Genomic DNA, 27773 nt, shown 5'->3' on the forward strand with positions numbered 1-27773 from the left:
TTAAAAATGATGATGATGATGATTGTGGTGGTGATGATAATTATAAAAATAGTAATGAAAATAATAATATCATTGATGATGATATAACAAAAATAAAAACAACATTATTAAATTAATAATGATAATAATGACGATGGTGATAATAATATTATTAATAAAAAAAATTAACGATAATGAAAATGATGATGATGATAGTTGTTGTGGTGGTAGTGATGGTAACAATACTGATGCTATTACTACAAATAACAATAACAACAACAATAATAATATGAGAGAGAGGAAGCAAAACAATAAGAAAAATTGATAATAAAAATAATAATAATAGTTATTGTGATGATAGTGTTAATAAAATTAAATAGCAATAGCAACAACAATAATAATAATGATGATTATTGTGGTAATGATTATTAAAATAACAATAATATTAATAGAGATGTTACTATTATTACTAATTAATAATGATAATATTAGCAATAGATATGGTAATAATGATAATATTAGCAATAGATATGGTAATAATAATAATAAGGATGAAAATAATGATAATGGTCATTATATTGATAGTAATAGTGATGGTATTACTTTTTAATAATACAGTGATAGTGATTTTGATCTTTAATTTTTGAATTGTTATTTTTTAAATTTTTTTTGTATAATTAGATTTTTTCCCTTCAATTTCATTAGTTAATATTTATTTTTTTAGAAATTAAAATTCATGGTTTTTCCAAGTTCAATGCTTTAAGTTTAATTACTTGGATCACGAGTTTAAAACTTTATTAAATTTCTTTTAAAGACTTTATAATTCTTTTTATTTTTAATTGGGTTATTCCAGTAAGATAATGTAGCCTGTGGATTTAATGGAATATCTAGTGTTGGTTTAACTCTAATTAGCATTTTTACATATTTATCATAATTTTTTTTTTTAAATTTTTTTTAATTTTGAACATTATTTTTTGCTTAAAATGATAATTCAGCCCCACAATGAAGTGCAGACATGAAAACTAGTTAAAAAGAAATGACCACGGCTAATTAATTTTAAAAATCAATGAGAAAACGTCTTTAAATCAAAATTTAAGGTAACTTAATTAATTTTAATAAACTCTCAAGTACTCTAGTATAAATTCATACCCTTTTCTTAAATATATTTTGGTGGGTTCTTTTGAACCTTCACAGCTATTTCACTGAGACTTGGGACAATAGCCACTAAATTTCATACCATATATCTCTACTCTTTATTCTTCTTCTTTCTTTTTTTTTAATAATCGCGTGCGATCTCTACTCCTTGCAAGAGGTATATATATACGTATAAGATTTAAGAAATGGCTATATATTTAAGTTTTTAACAATCACGCACGTATGTACAGCAAGTAAAATACTGGTTTTTTTATACTATTATTATCTAAATGAACATTATTGAACTGTTTATATTAACAGTTTAACACCAGAAGCCTGCAACTCAACTAAAGCCTACGGTAAAGTAATTCCAATACAATATACCATCCTCCCGCCATACAAACCACCGACCGAGCATCAAATTTACTACCCTCATCATCACCTCCTCTTGTTCTTGCTCCCCAACAACAAAGTGACGTAAAAGAGAATCCTAAACAAGAACCCCCAAGCCACAGTGACCCACAGGCAATTCCACCTGTTCAAATCTGTAACCCCTTGTTGCTGCAATACGTCTGCCCCTGTAGTCAAGCATGTGGAGCTAGTGATCTTCATCCCCAGTGTATTGCTCATGGACTCGAGCAATTTAAGTTTCAATGATGTGGGTACGTCCCCGAGTGGACTTTGGTCAAAAATCTGGACACCCCTTACGAAACACTTGGTTGGATCTTGAAACTCGTTTTGCAAAACAGCTTCATAAGGGTATTTCACCAGCGACAGGTAGTGAAACCATATCCAGTAAGGAGGGATTCGATCACGATTGATGAAGAATCCACTAAAAAGCAGGAAATATGCCAAAATAGCCACAACTATGACATAACCAAGCATGACATTAGGCACCACACCAGATAGAAATGTCACAAACGAACTCCCAGCCCAAAATGAAGCGAAGATTATCAAGAAGTAAAACAAGAACCCTGAAAGACCACCATCTAGCCCAACAGCCCAAAACGTTGTCGCAGCAAACGCAAATGACAACAAAATCAACGATGGTAGCACAACAAGTCCATGAGATAACACATAAGATGATCTTCTATAAGCATTATAAGCCGTTTCTCTCATGAAAATATACCTTTCTTGAAGAAAAACTGGAAGGGCATCAGCACAAGTGTAGAAAGTTGTTGACATGGCAAAAGCGAAAAACCCTAATCGCTCCTGCACTCCTTTTGGTGAACTATCAAGCTGCCAGAACACTGTAGCTAAAATAAACCCCGTAACCATGACAGCACCCAATCGGATACCAAACAATTCCGGAACCCTTCTTGAATTCATAAACGATCTTTTTGACAACACTGCCATTTCCTTCCAAACCGGATTTGCAAAAGTTGGCACCATTGAACTGGTACTTATAGCATCATTATTAGTAGCACCAGACACCAACTTCCCTTTAGAAATGGCAGCACTGATAGCTTCTTTAAGTGACAAACCACCCCCGTCCGGTTCACCCCTTCCATTTCTTGAAAGCTTTAAATCATGCCATGATTTGTTAAACTCCACCAAACTCATAGTCCCTCCTGGTGACCCTTCAAGTTCTCTAATCAAATCCAAGGCATACTCCGTCCGGTTCTCGCTGTCCGGTATCGGATGCCCGAAGTCCGAGAAATAAACCGGTAAACTCATCGGTGAACCACTATAAACAGTTTGTCCACGCGACAAAAATATCAACCGGTCTAATAACCCAAGAATTCGATAACTTGGCTGGTGCACTGACATAATCACAATACTTCCACTCTGTGCTATCCTTTGCAAAACTTTCACAACCATGAACGCACTTGTTGAATCCAAACCGGACGTGGGCTCATCAAGAAAAAGAACAATCGGATCGTGAATTATATCAATCCCAATCGATACACGACGTCGTTCACCTCCACTTACACCTCTGTGGCCTTCATCACCAATTACGGTTTTTGCCGCGTTTTTAAGCCCTAATTGTTCAATTAAGGCTTGCACGCGCAACCGCTTTTTGGATTTTGACAAACTCCTCGGCAACCGAAACTCAGCCGCAAACATTAGTGTTTCTTCCACTGTTAGCATTGGAAATAGCAAATCGTCTTGCATGACGTAAGCTGATATCACCTTCAACATTCTAGACTCCAAGACTTCGCCGTTTAGCGTCTTTGTGCCTTTCAAGCTTCCTTTTGCGATTCGGTTCGCAAGTGCGTCAATGAGTGTTGACTTTCCGGATCCACTCGCGCCGAGAACGGCCAGAATCTCGCCTTCACGTGCCTCGCCGGAGATGTCGTTCAAGAGAGTCTTGGTGGTGGTGAAGAGGTTTTCACCTCCGACTGGGTCGCTATCTGTGGTAGCGCCGGGGCGGTGGATATTCCGGCTGGGGAGAATTGACCGAAGTCTAAACTTCCGGCGAACCTTGACGCTGTAAGTGAGGTTGTTGAAAGAAAGAACAAATGAAATCGATCGCGGAACCTCAAGATTCGTGCTTCCAAGCTCGAGGACTTGGTGCACCGGGGTCTCGCTGCCATTGCCGGTGGCTTCACGGCGGACGTCACCGACGTTTTTTAGTAACTGACCCAGCGTCGGCGACGTTGCGGTGGAGGAGAAAGGTGGCTGGGGGTGATGATTTGTGAAATCCATGGAGATGGATTGGGTGTAAAATGGCATCGTACCAGAATCTCGACTAGGCGAGTAATCTTCTGCTACTACGCGTGACATTTTGATTTTAGCAGCTAGAGAAGTGATTTTAAAGATTCTTAAAGAAAGTGAGGATAACGGTGTGGAGGATGGTGAGGTTGAGGTTGCATGCGTTACGCTGGTTTAGAGGTAGCGGCGGTTAAAAGAGAGGAGACGTGATTAATGTGGTGGTGGAGGTGGTGTTTGGTTGGGGGGTTTTAATTAGAAGCAAAGAGGAGAAGATTTTGTTTCCAGTTCGTTGTATTTTTTTTTAGTTATGTGGTTTCTATATATAGCGATTTGAACTTCACTGCAAAAGAGAGACTGTGTGGAGAAGTACTGTGTTAATTTAAGTTTACATGTTTAATTACTTTTTAATTGTTTTTTTTTTCCTTTTTTTTTTCAACGGGGGAAGGGGTGGGAGAAAGGTGACCTAAATCTCCTAAATCTGCTGTCCATCCGTCTTCTTTTCTTTGTGAGAGTAAGATATGACACGTGGGTGGTTTTGGTCGGTGAGAGTTGAAATGTGGCAAAATGGGTTTTGTTACTGGTATTTGTATTTAGGGTTTAATTAAAGCAGGTCGGATGTTGATCTGCTGTTTGCGTGAAGCTGGGTTTTAGTCCAAGTACACAGCTAAAACTTAGACGTGAGTGATTCGGTTTGGATAAAAAAATATTTAATCAAATTGATTTTTTTAAAAAATCTAAACAAATTGAATAACTGAATCAAATTGATAGGTTCCGTTGAGTTTGGTTTTATATTTTAAAAAATCAAATAAGTTTGGTTTATTTTTAAATCAAGGACCTTTTAAGTTAATTATATTTAATGGATTTTGATTTAATGAGCTTTTAATTTATAAAAAGTCTTTAGTTTTTTTATTTTATTTTTTTTATTTGAATCAGTTTGGTTTTATAAACTGGATTTATTTTAAAAACAATCTAACCAAAATTATAAAAAAATAATAATAAAAAAACCATTCAATCCAAGTGATTTTTTATAAATGTTTTTAGATAATTCCATTGATTTTGGTTTCATAAACCAGATTTATTTAAAAAAGTTTCTAACCAAAATTATATATAAAAAAAACCATTCTATTCTAGTGATTTTCTATGAAAGTTTTTAGATAATTCCATTAATTTACTCTCATCCTTTGAAATAATTATAGTAAGCTGGTAGCTTCTATTGCTCTTAATTCTTAAATCATTGAGCGGACCACGTTTACATTTTATAAATTTGATATATTTAAAATATTAATTTTTTTTGGAAGTGTGGTAAATGTTATTTTTTAAAGTGTGTTTTTTTTAGAAATTTATCAAAATAATATTTTTTAAAAAAAAATTATTTATGATATCACGTTAACACATCAAAACGACACTAAAATAAATAAATTTAAAACTAAAAAAAATATATTTTTTTAAATACAATTGAAATGTAAGGTAAAATGTAACTTAATTTTCAAGTGCAACAATTGACTTTAAGATATTTTTCATATTCAAGATTGGAGTTACACGGATCTCGGTTAGCTTTCTATCTCAATATATCGTTTTATTGGGCTTGATCTCTATCAAAAACTTTTACAAGTTTAAATTATTGACTTCGGTATCAGAAGAGCATTGAATCCACATGATATATTCAGATACGAATAAATACAGGCTGTATTTGAACCATCAAAGCTTCAATATTTCAAGCAATAGAATATGGATTGCGTAATCGACAGGCCTTATGTGCCTAACCATCATAAATATAATTAAGTTGCGGTGCCTAACTCATCTAAAGTTGGAATTACAGTCTTTACCGTATTGAAGGGGTGAATTTGGCTATATGATCGATACTATATTTGCCCTACTGAAGAAGAACACAACGATGGATGCAAACACAGAAGATGGTAGTTAATTAGCGGGCACCCAGTGACGAGACCCTAACAATTCCAAGTCTTTCTATTAATTGTTCCTTCAACCGGGAAAAAGAGTAATTCGAAATTTGTATAGTGTAATTAAAGTTATTTCAAAATTAGTCCTATTAAATTATAAATTTGGTAACTTCTAGTTAAAAGAATTTTTCTAGTGTTAAACTATCAATGGATGCCAAGCAGCATATTCGATATCATAGAGCTAGTCATTAGACAGTAGACACGGAACCCTTCAATGGAAACTTTTAGGATGGCCATGAAACTGAATCAATATAGTATATGACAGCATTGGTTCTATCAAGCATCTAGCTCTCAAATTAATTAGTCCATGCAAAGAGGCATGCTCGTAACTCTATGTTTTCTCAAAATAGAATTTTAAATAATATGGATCGGGTATCGATGGCTCCACAGGTTTAATTCAACGAATGGAACTTGTAGAACATTTAAAAAACTACATAGTTCAACCAATTTAAGAAAAAGGAAAACAAATAGAAAACAAAATGGAAAGATGTGGTATGAACGCATACACACACACACACACACACACACACACACAGACAACCCACGTATGATCATGGTCTATCGCAAGTACAATGGACAATCTCCTCAAGTCAAATTAAATGATAAACAATATTTCTTACAGAAGAGTTGTCTTGTGAGCCATGAAGTGCCCACCACCATGCCTATACTGCCCCTGCACCGTCTCAAAAAGGAACAGAAAACAGTGTCAGCATGAAATTCAGAAAGCAGCTAGCGAGACATTTTTGGTACACGAGACTCATGGTGGTTTAATGTAGAAAGGCTAGCGTCATTCACCGAATTTCGAGCTATCCCGCACCTGCAATTAAAGCTGCGAAAAATCTCCCTGGTCAAAATAAAACATGGGCATAAACAGTCGGCGTGTGTGAGGGCAGATCATTTCTCAACTGTTTATCATAATGTAACTCTGATGTCAACCTTTCACAAGGAGGAAGGCCGACAGCAGGTTGCTTTGTTACCCGTCTTATCGAAGCAAAGGGTAATCTGTCCACATGGTGTCATGAACTGTGAAGAGCTATTTCAACAAATAGGACTTAGCCTTTTATCAATAGGATTCACCAAGTACTACTTTACTTTAGTAGCATTTTTTCAGGTCCAGATCGTGACCTTAAGTAGCCATTTCCTCCTTCTAATTAATCACAGTAGCTTTGAACCAAGCAAGCTGCGCTGTCGCATAATAATAAGCATTATTGAGGTTGGGTCTTAGGCATTTGGCCCACATGAAGGTTAACTAGCAAGTTTTTTTCCAAGGAAAAACAACCACCACATAATATATAATAGGTAGTTTGCATAAGAAATAGAGATAATTTAATATGTTTAAATATTATTAAAAAAAAAAAAACATAACACTAATATTGAAGCTATTTATATACAAGTTCAACTAGGTATGCCTGAATTCTTAAAGCAACATATAATTACTATCTAGCAATTCAACTAGGTATGCAGCCAGACCCTAGTAGCTGCCACACTGCCTTAAAGAGGAGCAACTTTGAATTTATTATGAGCCCAAACAATTGATTCTGTACACAGCCAGACCCTAGTAGCTGCCACACTGCCTTAAAGAAAGATCATCCATCAGGGTACTTCAACTGTTCAATTTGACGATAGCATTTGCATTTAAAATTCACAACTTTGAAGCCCTTTTCTGCCTAACCCCATGGACAGAATGGTTCAGAAACATGGAGTTCAAATTTACACATGTTAAAACTCTACTTATGAAAAGCATACAATGATCCAAAAGCCCATATGGGTGAAAAGCGCAACAAAGTAAATCTCAGAACTCTGAACCACAAAATGAAGGTAAGTAGCTGAACTTCAACAAAAATCAGTAATGACCTGGTGATGCTTTCATCAAAGCTGCCTCTCACATTTGATCATCAGAGAAATTGACAGCAAGATCCCAATAGTGGGCAACACCAGCATCAGCAAAATATTTTCGGGCTGCAGCTTCAGTCACACAGTCATGTAAAGAAAACCTGTGGAAGCTAGGTTTGGCAACACTACCTTGCCACACCAGCATACATTTGTTCACAGGTTTCTCCTCATTGTCATCTCCTTCATCCTCATTAACAGCTTCAGCCCAGTTTATACGCCTAAGCATTAGCTTCCCATACCTTTTGATGGATTTGCTTCCCCCTTCAACCACCACCACACAAATTCCCTCTGTAATCACCGTGCACCCAGTCAAGCGGTTCTCATGAGCATTGACATCAACTTTGAAGCGAGTCTTCTTGTCTGAGAGGTTGTTGATTCTGTAAATAGAAACAATAGTTTCCACGGTGTTCGGGTCATCAAAGAGCTTTCTCTCCTTCTTTTCACGGCGCTCAGCAGGAGTAAGCTTACGTGCAGTATTTCGATCAATATGAGCTTGTTCACGTTCAGCAGCTGCAGTACGAATTTGCTTTTCAAGTCTGGTGGGATCTTGTGTTGCTTCTGAGCCAAGAACTTTCATTAAATTGCTCATTTTAACCTTTGGTTTTGGAGGTTCAATCAAGCCTTGTCTAATCATCTCCTGTCTATCCTTTTCCCGAGCAAGTCGACGCTGTGTTCTGAGCTTCTTCTGCTCCTTCTTAGTTAGTTTCAAAGGTTGAGGTGGTGGAGGAGCTGGCTCTGCCGGGGGCTCAATAGGACGTGGGTGTTGCACATAGATAGTAATTTTATCCCTTTTCAATCTATGCTCAGTGATAAGAACATCATCATTTTCACCATAAGTCCCACCAGTCAGTAAAGGTGCATCCCTAAATTCAGCAACCAAAAACATATGAACATCTTTCCAGATAAGCTGTATAAGATGATATGGTATTAAGTACATAGAATAACAAAAGAAAAAGGTCTCCAACTCTCTTCAATTAGGTTAATAATAAAAAATTTACAGATATCCAGACAGATACAGATGAAACCCATGTCAGGCTTCACAAGAAGGACAAAGGAGCCTAGGATCAAAGTTATCCACAATTCCTGAAAGTCCTGAACCCAGGTTAAAAAGCCACTCAGACCAACTCCGTGAATAAGTAGAACACAACTTTAAGATTCAGTTGTCGTTGTACCTCAAACATATCAACATCTTAGTAACTACACAAGTGGTTGCAAATTGTTCCTAGCATGAGAGTTAGCAAGACCCTTACATCTTAGTAAATACACAACCAGTAACAAGCACTTGTTCTTAAGATGAGATTTAGCAAGCAATGGTTCCAGTTAGATGATCATGCAGACTCAAATTAGTAAGTAACATATGAAACAAATTCTGCAACAGAGCAACAACCATTGTTGTTATTGGCAAGAACCATATTATATAAAGAAAGTAAATGTCAACTTACCACCACTCTACATCGGGAATCGGATCCTTAGGCTTTGCTTTGGTTATAAATCGCTCTGATACCTCTATCAAATTAGGATTTATATCCGGAGCTGCCTTTGCCTTTGCATGTAATGCTTGCCTTGCCTTCATATCCTTTTCTCTTTCTTCTCCAAATTGATTCTGGGAACAGAAAATAAAAACCATAAATATTTGCAAACAATTAAAAATAGCAATGAGGATTTAGCAAAAAGGTGTGAAGGTTGCAAGAATTACCCTCAGTTTCATTATTTCAGCTTCTTTTAACCACTTGCCTTCCTCTACAAACTGGAAGGTCATTCGTTTGGGTCTCAAGAACTTATTCTTATTAATTCCCATTTTCACATCATAATAAGGGTTCGATTCAGGATCCACATCTAATTCAGGTTTAAGAATCTGGAATGCTTCCTTTTTCTGCTTGTTGATGTTGACCTGAAAAAGATCATATGCATAGCATAACAGCCCTTCACAGTCAAATATCACAGCTCCAACAAAATGAAACTAAGTTAATAAAAAGAAAGAAACTGTATAACTTATAAAAATTACCCAACCTTTAAGGTGCTAAGGTTGCTTGGTTTAGTCACATTCACCACATTTCCATGTTCATCTATTTCCCTACCAAGTGCATCCACACGAAGAACAGGGGTCTTAGTAGGCTTCTGTGGCACAGAGACTTCTGCTGGCAACTGGCCAGGGAACAAGTTTATAAGAGGAGCAAACTCAGGGTCCTGGCGAAATCCCATTTTAGCAGCAAGTTCCTGGGCACGCTTAACAGCTTCATAATTGGGTATGCTAGTAATATCGGGCAGAGGTGCCACACCAGTTGAAGGTGTCTTTATAGACACCATAGTGTTTGTAGATAAGGAGGATGAACTACAAACTGCCCCAGTCGAAACAGCAGTAGTAGTGGTTGCTGATGGCAATACCCTTTGTGAGCTACCACCTGAACTTGTGTTGTTACCCTTGCTCGACTACAAGAACAAACATAACCAGTTCATAAGTACTGGAATCAAGGAAGGTAAAACGATATAGTATTAGAACATGACAAAGAGAAACAGCAGCACATGCAAGGATATCATAGAAATTCTATGATGGGAACTTACCAGGGGTAGCTTCTTCAGCTTCTCTGACAGTTCCTTCTGCATTTGCAAGGCTTTCTTAGCTTTTGCTAATGCATCAAGTGATAGATTTCCACTTTTCCCAGCAGCTGAAGATGTCCCATCTGTACTAGATTTTCCAGGAACCTCATGAGATCTGGCAATACTAACTCCCTTATTTTCATTTGTGTTTGAAATTGAAGATACCTTGGTAGGGAGGGGGTGAACAGCTGCCACAGAGGTCTCAGGCTGATTGCTTGGAGTCTTAGTGAATGATTCCAGAGAACCACCCTGCAGGTATGGAACAATAAACTTCACATGTCAGCATACAGGCTTGACAATAGGAGCACCTTAAGAAAGACCATAGCAAAAGTAAATTTGTTGGAAGGGTGGGTGGGGGACAACAAATAAAATGCTTTAAAAGGATATTAGGCTAATAATAAAATGAGAAAAATCACGAAAAAAGCCACACCACACAAATAAATTTCAGGAGGTTCTGAATGGTGAGGAAATATACTATAACTTCTACTGTAAAACCCCAGATTCTATGCATACGAGTTCTACTTGTACATTATACAAAATCTGAAGGTGTATAATTAGGCATAAAAGTAAAAATCAGACACCACTAACCTTGCATAGAGAACAGTTAAGGTTAAAAAATTCATATGCAAGGTTCACAGAGCACATCCTTTTAAAGTGGGTCACACATTCATTGCATAAAAATAGAAAATAAAAGCAGGTCGAACAGCAAAGAGACATAGGATGTTCTTTTCAACCTGCATCTAGAGTGATGGGAATACAGCATCCAGCACCAACTAAGAAAATCACCATTCCATTTCAAAAGTAGAGAACTTTTAGAAAACCATTGGTTTGGAATCTCAGAATATAGTTCAAAAGGATCCTATTACTATTATAAAACTGGTTAACAGAGAGTCCATGCGCAGGAAGAAACGCGCCCGCAAGGCAAAGAGTAAAGGGTAGAGAGTAGAAGGGACGATTGAGCAAGTGAACAAAAGAGGAACAACATCGAGTCCCTTTGCAGAATTCCTTAGGCATACAAATCCAAAAGATATGAGGATTGCACAACATAAAAGATCTTCAACAAAGGAAATGGATCTTCCAACAATGTGCCCATTGATCTTTAAGGACTCCTTGTCAAATAACAAAAAATAAACTATAGAGTAAATCAGGAAAAAAACGCAAAAAGGATTTCACATATAAGTAAAGACGATAAAAGAAAATACCATCTGTATGTAACTTGACCAAAATCAACAGAAAGAGAAGTTCCAAACCACCCAAACTACATGGCTCCATTGTCCCTTAAAGTTCCATTAACCATTAAGAGTCACCAAAATGCCTACAACATCAAGAACGACATGACTAGCAATGTAAAAGTGATGAAACAGCATTTCTCCAAAAGCAAATATTGCACCCAAAGGAAATAAAATTTCACTTACCAGCTTTCACTTTTCACAACCTCTATATGTGAAAATTAAGAACATTACTTGGCAAACCACATATGCCACGAACACTCTACATTATCCATCATTTAGCACTAAAATTGACCTCTACTTTTCCTACACAATCATGTAACTTGAAACATATAAATATCAACATGAGCCAAATAATCGCTAAATTTTCTATTTCTAACAAAGCACAGATACCAATCATCTTACAATTAAAAAACCACAAATTATCCATTATAACACCTCCATTCTCATATTACCTCCATAGAAACACACAATAACAGTCCCAGTCAATCATACATGAGCACTAGGAGATGTAACAAGAAATAAAATAGCTTTTAGCTGTGACAAACATACACATAATAAGAAACACAGCAAAAGCAAAACCTGTACAAAAATCAGTAACCGCCATCATGCACACCATATTCAACTATAACAAGCCAGCAACTATATCAAATACTGTGACGAACCACTAATCCCATCTCGCCCCTCACCACCTTCATTATCGCGCATGTAATCCAAACAGACAATAAAAATAGCTAATTAAACCAAACATGCGAGTACATAAAGAACATGACCCTATTCTCTATTCTTAATATATCACGCTAGCCCATTTATCTAAACATCTAGACTGAATAAGCCGCAAAACAGCAAACACGCATCGAAAAAAGCACACTTGAAAACAAAATAGAGTCAGAGAGAAAACTTACATTTGTAGTCGAAACACCACCGTTTTCTGTGGTGCTGCCCCTGCCGCCACCAATTGGCTCATCCTTGACTTCCTCCTTCACTCCAGCCTCACTCGAATCCACTCTCTTCACATTCTCAAAACTATTACCATTATCATTGTTGTCAGTCCTATTATCCTCTTCTTTCACTTTTTCACCGAATCTTCTTCTACTCCTCTTCTCCTTCTCAACAACAGCCCTATCCTCACTGCCTCCTCTCTCCTTTCTTTTCTTTCTCTCCAAATAATCTTCATCTACAGTCTCTCTTTCTCTCTTCTCGCGTTTTCTCTCTCTACTCCCTTCTCTCTCCTCTCTCGCATCATACGACCTCTCTCTCTCCTCACGCCTCGATGAGGAAGACGATTTGTGATCGTGAGTTCTCTCTCGCCTATCCACACTCTCTTCTCGTTCGTGAGATCTTTCGCGCTTTGTATCGTCGCGCCTGGATGATTTGTGATGCTCGCGTTGGTGAGATTCTCTCTCTGATCGGTGGTGGTGAGAATCGGAGGAGTCTCGATGCTTCTCGTCTCTTGATCGGTGTTTGTGGTGGTCACGATCACGGTCGTCACGGGTGTGTTTGAAGGAGCGTTCCATTGTAATTTAGGGTTTTGTTAATTGCTATCTGATTTTGTTGCTCTCTGTCTCACACTCTCTTTTTCTTTATCTTGAGGGTAGAGAGAGAGAGAGAGAGAGTAAGATTTTCGTGAAGGTAGTGATGGAACGGCTAGGATTATTGTATTTGTATCTATTTATTTATTTTATGAATTATGGCGGTAGAGAAATGAACGGGAGAACTAGGAATATTTTAAAAAACCGGTTCATCGCTAACATTTGAATTGTCCGACTCAATTCACTAGTCAAAATCGAATAATACCGGTATTAATTAAAGATGATTTGAAATGATGAATTTTTTGAAATCCCATGTGCTAAAAAATAGACATTGAATAAAAACAACAAATAAAATTAAAATAATTTTTTAAAAAAAAATAGAAAGAATTGTACAAGAAAAGTAGTTGTTAGCATTGTAAAAAAATGCTATATTTTTATATATAAAAAAAAATCAACTTGAGTTGTATTTCTTTGGTAGTGATGTAGAATATATTGAAAAGGGGAGAATATATTGTAGAATATAACAAATTGTAGAGAAAGCTCCTGAAACAAAATCAGGAGTTGCAATTGTTGTTGGAGTGGTCTTTTTGCTAGATTATTTCCTAAATTTAGGACGATTGATTTATGCTTTAATATCAACATTTATTTACTTTTGGGACTTTTAGAATTTTTTCTTATTTCAGTTATTTCTTTCCTAAATAGTTATAGTCCTAATCGAATTAGGTTTTGTGGCTTATATAAAGGCTGCTTCCTTTCATTGTAAGGCACTTTTAAATCAATAAATAATTTTCTCCTGAGAATTTTATTCTCTGAACTCGTGGATTCGAGTGTGTTACTTTTTTGTTTAAGGATTCGAACGATTCTTTTCAAGTAGCAGGCGACGCCTTACTTCCTCAAAAGCTTCTTCTACGTCAGTTGGTATCAGAGCGGGTTTAATCATATTTATATGGCAAACACACAAAACAAAAGTGAAGTCCTTGGCGGCGGTGACCGTAAGGACAATGTGGTTACAGGGGCTGAATTCAAACTTTTCTAGCATGAGACTCAGCAAGCACAACGCGAGACATGACAAGCAGCTCTTGCTAGGCTGACAACAAGAAATAATCATAGGGGTAACGATCCTTCAGGTTGTTAACCTTACCGAGAAAAGGGCTAGAGATTTTTGTGGACACCAACTAGGGATTCCACGATGGTAGCTAGCATATGAGTATAACCTAAGTGAGGATATAGAAGATGTTAAAGCTATACTCCAGGATAATCGGAGGGGCTGCCAAAAGGAACAGGGCCGACATACATTTCACATGAAAATAGACCTGCCCAGTTTTAATGGTCAACTTCAAATTAGGGGGTTCTTTGATTGGCTAGTATTAGTCGAGAGGTTTTTCGATTACATGGATATTCCTGAAGATAAAAAGATGAAATTAGTCACATACAGACTATTGGAGGGAGCTTTTTTTCTGGTGGGAGCAACTGCAAAGTACACAGTTACGGCAAGGAAAGGGGATGGTTTAGACATGGGCTAAGATGAAGCGATTGTTATGATCCCGGTATCTGCCCCAGATAATGAACAAATTATGTTCAAACAATATCAAGATTGTAGGCAAGGAAGCAAAACAGTATAGACTTTCCTATAAGAATTCCACAGGCTATCATCATAAAATAACCTGCTGGAAATAGAGGCGCAACAAGTTGCCAGGTTTGTTGGGGGACTGCGTTGGGTTATATAGGATCGAGTTGTGATGCAAACAGTTTACACCCTAATGGAAGTTGTTGCACTAGCCATTAAAGCAGAAACTCAGTTGGACTGATCAAAGGCGGCGGTTAGAGCAAGAAATTTCTTTGATAATAATCGAACTGCAGTAAACAAAGGAAAGCCTCAATGACTCAACCATCCTTTCTAACACTAATCACGGGACATGCAATAGTGGAGGTTCAATAAAGCCAGTCAACACTGTTTCAAGTAGTGTACAATGCTTATATTGTTGGCATTGGTGCTTTACTTTCTCAAAAAGGCAAGTCAATCGCATTTTATAATGAGAAACTCAGTGAAGCTTGCTGGAAGTGGTCTATTTATAAGCTGGAATTGTATGATGTCTTTTGTGCCTTAAAAGTTTGGAAACACTATCTGGTGCAGAGGAAGTTTGTCATGTTCAGTGACCATCAATTGCTGAAATTTATCAACAACTAGAATAATGTCAACTGGATGCATGCCCACTGGATTCCCTTTATACAATGCTTCACCTTTACTTTGAAGCATAAGGCATGTTGATTAAATCGTGTAGTTGATGCTCTGAGCCAAAGGGCATTGTTGCTTGTTACACTGCGAAATGAAGTAACTGGGTTTGATTGTCTCAAAAAGTTGTACGAAGGCGATGGATATTTTCAGAATATTTGGGCAAAATGCCAAGCGGGGCTTTATATGGATGGATTGCATATTCAGGAGGGTTATCTATTTCGAGGCAACCAACTGCGCATACCAAGGAGTTTACTATGAGCTTAAATAATTCATGAATTACATGGTGAGGGCTTAGGTGGACATTTAGGACGTGACAAAACAATAGCTCTTGCTTAGAAGAGGTATTATTGGCCCCTAATTGAAACGAGACATTGGTAATCATGTTAAAAGATACCCCATTTGTCAGGCTAACTTTATGGCGACGATTTGACTTATCTCTAAATTTCAGCAGCACGAGTCATCCTCAATCCGATGGGTAAACAAAAGTGGTAAACCACACTCTTGGGAATTTAATTCGCTGTCTTTTTGGGGCAAAACCAAAACAGTGGGATCTTGCTCTTGCACAAGCTGAATTTGCTTATAACAATATGCTCAACCGATTTACTGGGAAAACCCTATTCCAGATTGTTTATTGTTGTTCTCCACGCCATGCTTTAAACTTGGTTCCCCTGCCAAAACTACCCGGTTTGAGTATTGCGGCAAAAAATATGGTGGATCGCATCAAGTTTATTTGGGAACAAATACGGAAAAATTTGGAGACCTCTAATGCCCAATACAAGGCCGCAACTGATAAAAAGAAAAGAGCTCAAGCATTTCAATAAGGGGATCTTGTGATGGTTTCTTTGCACAAGGGACAGCTACTAGTAGGCACATACAATAAACTGAAAGACAAGTAATAAGGTCTTCTCCTAATTCAGCAGAAAATTAATGACAACGCATATATCGTAGACCTTCCTGCTGATATGGTCATCTCTTCTACTTTTAATGTTGTAAATTTGTTTGAATATCATCCTCCTAATGTGTCGTCTTCTCATTTATCTCACTTGAGGTTGAGTTCTTTTCATGCAAGGGAGACTGATGTAGAGCAAATTACAGAAGGGATAATAAACTGCAGAGAAAGCTCTAGAAACAAAATTAGGAGTCGCAGTTGCCGTTGGAGTGGCCCTTTTACCAAATTATTTCCTAAATTTAGGACTGTTGATTTATGCCTTAATATTAGAATCTATTTACTTTTGGGAGTTTTAGTATTTTTTCTTATTTCAATTATTTCTTTCCTAAAGAGTTATAGTCCTAATCAAATTAGGTTTTGCAGCTTATATAAAGGTTACTTCCTTTCATTGTAAGGTACTTTTGAATCAATAAAGATTTTTCTCCCAAGAATTTAATTTCTGAACTCGTGGATTTGAGTGTGTTACTCTTTTGCTCGAGGATTCGAATGATTCTTTTCAGGAAGTGGGCGACGTTCTACTTCCTTAGAAGCTTACACTTCGTCAAATACCTTCCTAGAAAAATTATAATAATTTAATTTTAATGAGTTTAAATAAAAAAATAATAAAAGCATTCACAAATAGAGTTAGGTTTGTGGTCATAGTTGAGTTAGCCCATAAAAAAGAAAAAGATTCATAGAAGCATGGGCCTAATGTTTTATTTTATTAAGTAAAACAAATAATGTGTCGTTCACTTGTTTAGGTTTCAGTAATTGGAGATGTGGTTGAAAATTCAAGCATGTATTTTTCAAATAAAAATAAATATTTTTCAAGCTATTATCATATAAAAACATTTGATAAACACCATTAAAGTGTCTAGAAATCAATTTCTCAACTTAAAATAGCCCTAAACTGTTAATAACACACAAAATCATATAGAAACATAATATTATTTTCAAGATGTGGTCAATTAATATTTTTTTGTCATTTTTCTAACAACTTTCTCTTTAAAAAAGATAAAAAACTAAAAAACAAGCAAGATAAAATTATGGATCAAACTAAACAGACCGTAAAAGGAAGGAAAAAAAAGTTGGACCAGAAAGTGTTTCTCATGTGAATTCAATGCTGGTCACAAAGTTTTAACTTGTTTTTTAGTTTGTTCTTTTTTTTTTAATTGTCTTTTTAACACAAATTAAAACTATATCTTATTGGATGTTTGTAAGGAAATATAGTGAAAATTACTTTTTAAAATATTTTTTATTTAAAAATATTTTTTTTAATATTAAAATATCAAAATTATTAAAATATCAAATTTAATTTAAAAAAAATTTAAAAAAATACAGTCAAACCACTCTCCCATACTAACATAATTCGACCCCAAAAAAGTTATAAAGCATGACAAAAACCTCTAAAACTTACATACTACCTAAAGATAGAAAACAACCATCTCGCGAAACACCCGATTACACTCTTAAAATGGTGTAAGAAAAAAAAAACTGATGCCCAATATAAAATAAAAATTCACTATTAGCATGACATCGTTTTCATTCGAGTGAAACAACCACGTTTTTAATGGTTTTAATTTGAATTTGAGTGTTGATGATTTACGTAAAATTGTGACTAATATAAATCTTCTTTAAATATAATTTGATTGGCTTGGAAAATAGAAATCAGGAGAGAGAAAAGAAGCTCAAGCAAAAACTAAAAAAGGGAAAAACTGTCATGAGCTCAAAAAAAATTGAGACACGGACGCGTTTATGCTATCCAGCAGGGCAAAAAAACAAATAGGAATTGATACAAAGTGACTTGTTTAATATATCAAAGTAGCCAGTAAAAATTTATTTTAATTCAAAATAAACATTAAATTTAAAATTTTTTTATAACTATTAAAACAAAAACATATTAGATCGATTCGGATCAACTTGAGTTAATCTGATGAAATTATAATAACTCCATAAAAAGTAAATCAAAACAAATTATAAAACTTAATTTCAAATAAATCCGATGTTAAATGATAAAATTAAAAAAAAAACTCAATTAAAAAACATTTAACTCTATTAAACTCGAGTTAACTTGTCAAATTTGTAATATGGATTATAGGACTAAAATAACCCAATAAAAAGCAAACTAAAACAAACTCAACTCCCAATCTACCTAGTGTTGAAAATAAAATTAAAAATATATTTGATTAAAAAAAATATAAAAACAACTTGATTTAACCCATGTTAACTGGCTAAAACCGTGATCTGAGTTATGAGATGAGGATAACCTCATATAAAATAAATAAATAAAACATAAAACTCAATGTTTAAAGATAAATTTTAAAAAATAATTAATAAAAAAATAATAAAAAATTCAAGTTAACTGAATCAAATCATCAAATTATAGGATCTCAATAATAAGACTAAGATATAACCTCATAAAAAAAAATATAAATTCATAAAAAAAAATGAATTCTAATTTTTAATATACCTAATATCAAAATACATAAATGAAATAAAAAAAATTATAAAGGAAAAAAATATAATTTTAATAAATAATATTTTGTAAAGAGAGTTACAGAAAAATAAAAAAAAAACTTAAAGAAAGAAAGAAAAAAAGAAATAGTGTTTTGAGTTACAGTTTTTATTTTTTTTAACGAGCAACATCTGCAGGTCCAAGTCCATTTGAGCAGCGCCATTCAATACGACGTCGCTTAACACAGCTTTCGGACACCTGACACATGCCCAAAACTCGTCTCATCTTCAACACCAAAACCCCACCCCCTGCATGCCCAACAGTACACACTATCAGCAAAATCAGTTTCTCTAACAACACCATCGCCTTAATTTTCTATTCAATCCCTCCTTTTCTTATTTTCATAAACGTTTCCATTTCTTAAAAAATTAAAAAAAGAGAGAGAAATGTCGTGGCTGAGATCTGCTGTGAGCAAGGCAGTGGAAGCAGGGAACAATAACAACCTGACCCGAGCAGTTAAAACCTACGCCGACTCTGTTGTTCACCAAGCTGGTCAAGCCGTAGCTGAAGGAGCCAAAATATTGCAAGATCGTATTGTAATATCTTCACTTCGATTTTTTATCTGCAATTAGGGTTTTTTTATTTGACTGGATACATTTGATTCTATTTCATATATATATATATATATATATATATATATATATAATCAAGCTTCTGCGTAATTTAGTTAATTTATCTGTTCCGTTATGAATTTAGGGGAATAGGAATTATAAAAGTGCTAAGCAGACTGCCAAGAGATTAGAGGACGCTGCCATCTCCTGTCGCGGCCTGGAGAGGGTTTTGCTGCTGAGAAGATGGGCGGTCGTGCTCAAACAATTCGAAAAGTTATCTGGAGGTTTTGCGGAAGATAAACAGACACCCGTTGAGCAAAATGTTGGCCCTGATGTATCATCGGGCAGTCCAAGAAAAACATCACTGCCCATGGTGAGTTGTTAAATTGCTGTGCACATTGAAATAATCGAACTACGGGAAGTACTGGCATCTTGTGCTTGTTTTTCTAATTCTTTATTTGATGGATAGGTTCTGTATTATGATTCTGATGTTGGGGGCGAACCAATGACTTTCCGTGATGTTTTTCTCCAAAGTCAGGCTCTAGAAGGCATATCAATGTCCGTGGTACGGTAAATTTATTTTGATCCAGTTTTGTAGATGTGCCTAGAAAGGTGGTCAGTACTGGGAATCAGTGGAAGAGGATACTAATATCGCAATGTTTATCCTCCATTTTTAACACACACTTAAAGAATAGTAAATGCTGATGGTTATGCTTTGCAAAAGTAGTTCTCAGTGAATGCTCTTAGGAATGCATTATGTTAGTTTTACATTTGTTAACCTAAGGCGCAGGTGTAAGCAAGTATAGGCAACGGCATCACGATTTAATTAATTCTTTTCACAAACTAGAACACAGTTGAAGACATATTAATGAAAGAGCTTTAAATATGCTAAGTTGGACAGGCTTCCATGCTTTCTTTCTTGCCATTTCTGATCGTGGAGGTTAACCACAGGTTAACATTTTTCTCTGACTCAGATTCTTGAAGCACCAAACGAGGAAGAAATTTCTTTGCTCCTGGAGGTGTTTAGGTGAGTCTTCCAGACTGCTCAATGCATAAATGCTGGTCTGAAATGCCAGCACATATATATTTTAGGGGCTTTCCAGGACCAATTTGGAATTCTTCTTGGTATAGGTCATGCAAATTACATTTAATGCTCTTGGCTTCATGGAATCATTATTATATCAGCCTTAATGTGGCAAGGAAATACACCTATTTTGTTTTGGGGTTCATATTCATCGTCTTGGATATATTTTAAATGATAGAAACTTAGTGCTTATGATCAATACATGGGATGAGCGTGAATTCTTTTTGAATCCCTTTTCATAATCTGGTTACTTGCAGGCTTTGTCTAACTGGAGGACAAGAAGTTCATAATGCAATCGTGAGCAGTATACAGGATCTGGCTTCTGCTTTTGCAAGTTACCAAGATGAAGTGTTGGTAAAGACACAAAGAATGCAGATTGATTTCTGATTTAGGCTAATTGCCATGCAAACTATAGAAAACAGGCTGATGTGTTGTGCATACAAAAATCATGTTTGGGCGCAGAATCACTTTTGAACATGCAGTACAAAAATGATTATCTGACTGTCAAGCGATGGTTTTTTAAAAAGAGAAAGGCTATTTTTCTGTATCTTGGAAGCAGTCTGGTATGAAGTACATGTTTAGATATGCTGGAGAATTTGCTTTGACTGTTGCAGCTGCATCTAGCATTCACGCTTGAGATTTCTATTTTCATATTTTAGCTTGTATATGAAGATTGCTAGGTTGACAATTTTTCCCTCTTCTTCTGGTTTCTAGGTGAAGCGCGAAGAATTGCTCCAATTCGCACAAGATGCAATTACAGGGTTGAAAATCAATACTGATCTTGCAAGGTTATTAACATCATGGAGTTTTTATCATTTAGTTTTTGAACTGAGTCTGAACCTCTTTAAACTTAGTTGACATTTTTCCATCTTCTTAAGAAGATGTATAAACTGGTGACTTTTTTCCCCATGGATATAAGGTTTCAATTTGCTACCTTCGGAACTACGAATGACTATTAATGCTATATAATACTGTCCATCCATTTTTTTTCCTTACTATGGATGTCTATACATGGAGGCATGATTTAGTTAGCGTACATGCCGGCCTCTCCTTTCCCTACATTCTGATTCACAATCCTCAGGTTTGAATACAGTTCTCCATGTTGGAAGTCTCAAGTTTTAACGACTGGGAACCTGAATTATTAGCTTGTAAACTAGTGCTAGAACTTGTGCTTCAGTTAGGATTTGTCATGCTGTCACCTGTCCTGTCTAAATCATCCACGCACACTTTTCAGTAATTTGATATGTAAGGTACTGTATGTGATATAGTTATTCATTATGAAATGAAGCTATGCGGTCAATGGTTTGTTTATCTAGTTCTTTCTTTGCCTATTGAATCCTTTCTGTCCACAGAATAGATGCTGAAGCTAAGGTTCTGAAGAACAAACTTGATGGAAGTATGCATTCTGACAAGCCATCAATTGAAGATCAGGAAAAGGTGTCTGATGAAAAGGCCAAAGCAACTATAAAGGTGAGCTTTAGTTTGTGACTACCTCATTTTGTCGCTTTTCTATGATAGGAATATGAGCGTTGATCTTATGCGAGGAGACTGATTGCGTGGGTATTTGATTCTTCATTGGATGCGTTCAATGCTAATGACTTGTTCAGTGCAGAACTGCAGATCAACTCTAGATTTTTCTCTGAAGTATGAAATGAAACTCAAAATAGTGCAATTTATGAATTGTACATTATCAATGCACATATTATGCTGTCATGGTTTTTCTGGAAAGGTGTGCATTGTGTAATAAGAAGGCAGGGAAAAGTTGCCTGGGTCTCCACTTCTAATTTGGACAACACAATGTCTATAATTAAGTTACCAAGAAATCCGTGAACTAAAATCACTGCCTAATTAATGATTTCCTTTTTCTTCTCACTGTCTTAAAGTGCTGTGGGATGTTTAGTGTATTTGTTTATGTTTTTGGAAGTGTTAACTGGCCTGTCTAGTATTTTGTTGAGTAGAAAGCTGTTAACGAAAGATCTGACCCCTTTTTATGTAGGCACTGAAAGAAGCTCTTGCACAAATTCGAATTTGTTCCAGATTGGAAGGGCTTCTGTTGAAAAAGAAAACTTTGAGCTTGGGAGACTCGCCTGAGATTCATGCTCAAAAGGTATGCTACGCTCATGCTGTCGAATTGTTTCTTGATTGTGTTTCTGAAATCTTAGCATCATGTTTATTTTTTCCATTTTTTATTATCTGTTAGCTATCTCATGTTTGCCCTTCAAGTTTCTCTTTCATGTTGTCTGTCAGCATTCATATAGAGACCAGTGTCCATTTCAGAATGGATATGCATTGCTGGAGCCTGTATCCTTCATATTTCTAAACTACAGATAGGGAGCGTATTTACAAGTGCGTGTCTGGGGAAGTGAGATAATTTTCTATGCGAGACATAAAAAACATTTGCAGGCTTAAATTTTTACACATAAGAAGCTTTGGAAGTGAAAAACAGCAATGATAATGATAGCAGTACATGCAATGATAAGGGCTAGATACCTGGAGCATCACACAGGTTAAATGGGTTCAAATCCTGATAATGAACAATATCGCCTATCAAAAAAGAGAGAAAAAAGGGGCAACGATGGTAATTTAGGTACCTCATTTACAAAACTAAGGTCAATAATGGCAATAGCACTAACTGGTGGAATAACTCTAATAAGTACCTTATCTTTAAGTGAGTGATTCCCAAATGAAGTCATTTTCTGTGAATTGTTTCCCGAAGCAGGTGGATGTTGCAATGTGTCAAGTCTTTGACATGCTAAATATTGATTTGAAGAAGTCTTTGCCACTTGCTGTTAGTAATTAGCATATCTACACCTCTCATTCCTGTAATCATTTCCTTTTGCGTTTTCATCATTGGATTAATTGCTTGCAAATTCTGGGAGGCCTGTTTTTTTGTCATCTTTATTCTGGATACTTTATATATGTATATATATACTATATGCATCCTTTTGTCTTATTAAAATGACACCTGTCTCCTTCACAAATTTACTTCTCCCCTTCTATTTTCTTTCTTTCTATTGTATCTCAAGTGGTGACAGATGTTTTTATTTTCTTTTGAGTGCCAACTACCAACTCTCTCTTTTTTTCATAGTAGCCTGAAAAGTTCTTGTAAAAGCTGTGCCAGTTTGTCGCCAACAACATTTTGCTTATATGAGCAGGTTGACAAGTTGAAGGTCTTATCGGAATCTCTTGCTAGCTCTACATCAAAAGCTGAAAAACGTATCTTAGATCACAGGTATGAAGTCAATCTGAAGTATTATTTATGCAGCCAAAATGGCTGTGCCCTTATACTCTTAAAACTTGTGGACTCCTTGCTTTCCATTTCACTGCATACCAAACTACTTCACAAGTTCTGCTGAGGTGGATGAACTTCACCCTTCTCCACAAGCTACTGAGCAGTCGTTATTCTTGCGCAAGTTATGATGACATCTTTGGAAAACACACTGTCACCTTGGTTCACTTAAAATATGTTGTCTTCTTAGTGCTTGGGAAGTTCTCTGGTAAAAAGCAAAGGTGATTGTCAAATTTTAACACCTCAAGACCAAGAAACAAGACTTAATAGGGATTCTCTTGGGAACCACTTGTTTGACTTCCAGTGTTTGAGAGTAGATATCATTGAACCCATCATTGCTTTTAGAATTTATGGTAGGCTTTAACCCCCATCCCATTCCCACATAATTCACAGATTGCAAAAAGAAGAGGCACTGAAAGTTTGTGTTGCCAAAGCTGATGAAGCAAATGAAAAGGAGAAGGTAATGTGCTTCAGTAAGAATGCCTTTGTTCTACTCAGTTATTATTAGATCTCAAGGTAAAGGGAAAGTGATTGTTTTCTCATTCTTTTGTGGTTTGGAATGCAGATTATTGCTATCACATCATGGGTTATCTTAAAAGCTGCTTTAGTTTTTCCTTGTTTTATGTAATGCTATAAACATTTGTATGCTTGTATAAATAGCTATGTCAAGCCTTCTTTTGATAGTGCTATCTTATGTTGTGATGGTCTGCATGGTTGTGATTTATATTTTCACTCTATATGTAGAGATTTTCTTTTTAGGATTGCCTGCTTCTTGTCCTTATATATTGTGAGATTATTGACTGCCTAGTTTAATTGGCTTATCAAGAGTTCTTGTTTGTTAGTTCATATTGTTTTTAGCATTGCATGGTTACGTATCAGTTAGTAACTCATCTAAAGCAAACACCATGTGAAACTTGTGGTTATAGTGGGTGTAAATTCATCCATGATCTGTGTTCTCTGAAGCTTTGGGATATGTGCAGAAAGTAGGAATGCTAGCATGCTTCTAACATGCAGCTAATGTATTTGATTTGATGGAAATTTTGATTTTTTTTCTTTGATTCTCTTCCAGGAAATTGTAGCTGAGATATCAGTACTTGAAAAACAAAGAGATGAACTTGAAGCTGAATTGAAAAAGGTTTAACTTCTCTATGTCATTTCCTTTTGCTTTTATAGAACATGTATATTCATAATTTTGAACTCAAGTTTGGGTTTTTGAGCTGGAAGTATGAGATTATATTTACAACTGATTATCTGAATCTTTTTAGTTCACGCTTTCTTTTCTTGTTCCCCATTCATTTGCCCTTTATTGATCACAAGCATTCAAAGACTGTCCTCACCTTATAGGTTAATATCTCCTTAGCTGCTGCAAATGGACGCCTTCGCAATGCCAGAGAAGAGAGGGATCAGTTCGTTGAAGCTAACAGCCAGATTGTTGAGCATTTGAAAACAAAGGTTTGGATTTTCTCTTCTGGTTTCTTTCTACCTAATTAGGTGCAAAAATAATTGCAGAATTTATGGTCTTTGGTACTCAGTATTCAACCATGTGATACATCTTTTTCTACGAGTACATAGGAAGATGAGGTGTCAAAATCAATTGCTGCATGCAAAGTAGAAGCAGATATTCTCACTACATGGCTCAATTTTCTGGAAGATACCTGGGTTCTCCAGCGATCTTACAGTGAAACTAAGGAGAAGCAGGTCAAGTATGTACATCATTGTGGTTTGCATTTTCCTATGACAAGTTGTTTTTCTGTAATTTGGTCTTGTAATTTCTAATATTGAAAATTGTATTATCCATCTTCTTACCCATTTCCTACATAATTGCTACTTGTTACTTATTTCACTTTCAAGTGATGAACTGGAGAGACATGAGGACTATTTTGTCAAGTTGGCTATTCATCTTCTCTCTGAATACAAGGTGATTTTTTTTTCTTTTTGAAGAATGTCCACAAACTGAACTTATGGCTGTGACTCCCTCTATCTCTTTTGCACAGAGAGAGAGAGAGAGAGAGAGACATGCTCTTCTGTGTTGTGATTGAACTTGTGTGTTTTATGCAGAAAGAGTTGGAGCCTTCTATCATCTGTATAGAGAAATTTGTGGAAAGCCTAAAGAATTTAAGTGGAGGGTAATGTAATTTGCTTCACTAATAGGTTTCTGATTGTTTGTAATCCCATTTGCTCATTTATTTTTGACAATGCAGGTTAGAGATAGCATCTAGTGTGGGGAATGAAGATTCTAAAGAATCAAACCCAAGGAAAAATCTTGAGAAGGAATATTTGGATTGTGAAGCAAAGGTATGGAAGTGCTTCCTTAATGCTTCTCATGTCAAATATGCACGTGACTGATTTTATTCACAGTATTCTGCTTTACCATGTGTAAAATGCTACATTGCTGTTAAATCCCCTTTTGGTAGTTGATTTTCCTAACATGGGGTTACTTTAATCGGAAGTATTAGTAATTTTGCCTACTTTTGGATGAAAGAGTCATGAATGAGGTGGGTTTGCATAAATAATTCTTTTTGGCTCATGCTTATAATTTATGATCAGAATCAAATGGCTATCCACATCAACAGTTTAATTTTGTGCTATCAACATAACTTCTTGTAAAAACCTCTCTTTCAGTAAGAGTTGAGCAGAAAACTCTAATACAATTTCCTTTGAAGAATATTTTGGCACTTCCATAATATCTTGTCTTGCTGGTTTCAAGTATCTTTCTCACTATTTTCCCAAGTTTTTACTCTTACTAATTTCTTCTCTGTACCTTTTGAATTTGAATCTCTCCATTTGTTTTATATGTGCCTTGCAATTTGTTGAACTTAAAAAGTTGCATAAAGGTGCTAAATAGCTGCACCTGTTGAGCCATGCCTTTTTGTGTTCCTGCACGTACATTGCTGGTAAAAGCATTGCAAGCATATATTGATATCTTAGTTTGGCTGTCTTGTTCCAGATTATAACCACTTTCAGTGTGGTGGACAACATAAGAGAGCAGTTTTATGCTCAAAAAGGGGCAAGTTCTAGGTGGGATTTTGGTTCTGTCCTTGAATTCTTCAACAGTTATTTACATGTTATAATATTATTCCACTGTGGTATACATTGCCTGAAAAATGTCATTCCTGGCCTCTATCCAGGAAAGATGATACCTCGGTTAAAGAGCTATTTGATGATATTGAAAAGTTGAGAGTGGAATTCGAGTCCATTGAGAGACCAAATCTAGAACTGGAGGCTCCAATCCCTATGGCTGATAATACATCTGAGAAGGCACTGGGAAGTCCATCTCATACCTCATCACAGAATGTGACTACCCTTAAATCCAATATAGATAAGCATCCCACGGAACCTGCAGTGGAGGCAGATGAGGTGCTCGACCCTGCCGCAGAACTTGCAAAGTTAGAGTCAGAGTTTGGGAAAGATGCTCGAGACTACTCAACGGAGGAGATTGGTGACTGGGAGTTTGATGAGCTTGAAAGGGAATTGAGATCCGGTGATACAGCAGCAAAAAACTAGCTCTTTGAACATGCCATACCTGTAGTGAAATTCTAACCATGCAAGCCCGTGTCTTGATTGACATGCATCTATATCCAAAAGCTGGATCTTAGATCATAAGCTTTTTGGTGTAACTAATATTTTCCACTGGATAAAGTTTCAATTTGTTAATTCTTCTGTAAATTCTCAAAGTTGTAAAATGTGACTGATGAAACAGACGAATGGAAGTCTTTGTTTGCTTGTAAAAGTCAGAACCTTACTCGGATCACAACAATATTCACTAGTAGTAGACGTGCACGTTCATGCGAGGTGGTCAAGGGCTCTCCACAACTTTGTGCACTAATCACGGTATCCTTTTTCCATGAACGCCTAGTTTTGACTGTTATTTTTTGTTCTGAAGTTGTGATGACCATTTGATTTCGAAGGTGACCCGTCATGCATCCCCTTGCAGAGGGATGTTAGAACAAAACCAGAGAAGGTGGGGGCTTCGCTATCTTCTTGATCCGAATTTATGGAAAGTTGAAAAGATTGTTTAATGTATTGCCAAAAGGTTTCCTGATCTAGTAGGCGGAATTTGTTTTGTCTATGGAGAGCACCATCATTGTGGTGTGGTGGGTTTTCAACACACGAGTACACCAGCTAGTGGATTGCTTGCCACTCCACCTAATATCTAATATTGTTTATTTATTTTTATATTTTAAAAAGA

The 27773-nt window shown here is 36.0% G+C and overlaps 3 protein-coding genes across 13 annotated transcripts; 1 reads left to right on the forward strand and 2 right to left on the reverse strand.

Annotated features, from left to right (window-relative positions):
- Window positions 1-1311: 1311 nt before the first annotated feature.
- On the reverse strand, window positions 1312-4185 carry LOC118052213 (ABC transporter G family member 6). The gene has a single exon (XM_035063099.2). It carries the CDS (start codon window positions 3838-3840, stop codon window positions 1552-1554), a length of 2289 nt encoding a protein of 762 aa, XP_034918990.1. The 5' UTR covers window positions 3841-4185; the 3' UTR covers window positions 1312-1551.
- Window positions 4186-6249: 2064 nt separating this feature from the next.
- On the reverse strand, window positions 6250-13105 carry LOC118052210 (protein RDM16). 11 transcript variants are annotated; one of them, XR_012170549.1, is made up of 8 exons: window positions 12355-13105; window positions 10185-10469; window positions 9633-10052; window positions 9319-9513; window positions 9065-9225; window positions 7584-8485; window positions 6547-6909; window positions 6250-6402 (listed from the first exon to the last, which is right to left on the reverse strand). XR_012170549.1 is itself a non-coding variant. In XM_035063094.2 (8 exons), the coding sequence occupies exons 4-8, from the start codon at window positions 10224-10226 to the stop codon at window positions 7612-7614; spliced, it is 1692 nt and encodes a 563-aa protein (XP_034918985.1). In that variant the 5' UTR covers window positions 10227-10303; window positions 10386-10469; window positions 11423-11535; window positions 12355-12493; the 3' UTR covers window positions 7098-7611. The 11 variants fall into 11 exon arrangements, 9 of the variants coding, with proteins under 9 accessions (XP_034918980.1, XP_073267060.1, XP_034918985.1 ...); XR_012170548.1 differs by having other exon boundaries at window positions 6252-6402; window positions 6525-6909; XM_035063094.2 differs by lacking the exons at window positions 6250-6402; window positions 6547-6909 and adding an exon at window positions 11423-11535 and having other exon boundaries at window positions 7098-8485; window positions 10185-10303; window positions 10386-10469; window positions 12355-12493.
- Window positions 13106-18825: 5720 nt separating this feature from the next.
- On the forward strand, window positions 18826-27314 carry LOC118052215 (uncharacterized). The gene is made up of 18 exons (XM_035063103.2): window positions 18826-19196; window positions 19357-19584; window positions 19681-19776; window positions 20186-20238; window positions 20553-20649; window positions 21010-21083; window positions 21648-21765; window positions 22292-22402; window positions 23451-23527; window positions 23978-24044; window positions 24654-24719; window positions 24929-25036; window positions 25157-25287; window positions 25436-25502; window positions 25643-25710; window positions 25786-25879; window positions 26532-26602; window positions 26713-27314. The coding sequence occupies exons 1-18, from the start codon at window positions 19047-19049 to the stop codon at window positions 27086-27088; spliced, it is 2052 nt and encodes a 683-aa protein (XP_034918994.1). The 5' UTR covers window positions 18826-19046; the 3' UTR covers window positions 27089-27314.
- Window positions 27315-27773: the final 459 nt, after the last annotated feature.

Source organism: Populus alba, chromosome 8 (genome assembly GCF_005239225.2).
Source record: "Populus alba chromosome 8, ASM523922v2, whole genome shotgun sequence".
Lineage (NCBI taxonomy): Eukaryota > Viridiplantae > Streptophyta > Magnoliopsida > Malpighiales > Salicaceae > Populus > Populus alba.

Coding starts and splice junctions, on each gene's coding strand:
- LOC118052213 (XM_035063099.2), bottom strand. CDS start 3,840: ATGTCACGCGTAGTAGCAGAAGATTACTCGCCTAGTCGAGATTCTGGT.
- LOC118052210 (XM_035063089.2), bottom strand. CDS start 12,966: ATGGAACGCTCCTTCAAACACACCCGTGACGACCGTGATCGTGACCAC. Junction 10,053..10,184: donor AGCTGAAGAAGCTACCCCTG/GTAAGTTCCCAT, acceptor TTGTTCTTGTAG/TCGAGCAAGGGTAACAACAC. Junction 9,226..9,318: donor CTGAAATAATGAAACTGAGG/GTAATTCTTGCA, acceptor TTCTGTTCCCAG/AATCAATTTGGAGAAGAAAG.
- LOC118052215 (XM_035063103.2), top strand. CDS start 19,047: ATGTCGTGGCTGAGATCTGCTGTGAGCAAGGCAGTGGAAGCAGGGAAC. Junction 20,239..20,552: donor TTGCTCCTGGAGGTGTTTAG/GTGAGTCTTCCA, acceptor GGTTACTTGCAG/GCTTTGTCTAACTGGAGGAC. Junction 24,720..24,928: donor TTGAAGCTGAATTGAAAAAG/GTTTAACTTCTC, acceptor CTCACCTTATAG/GTTAATATCTCCTTAGCTGC.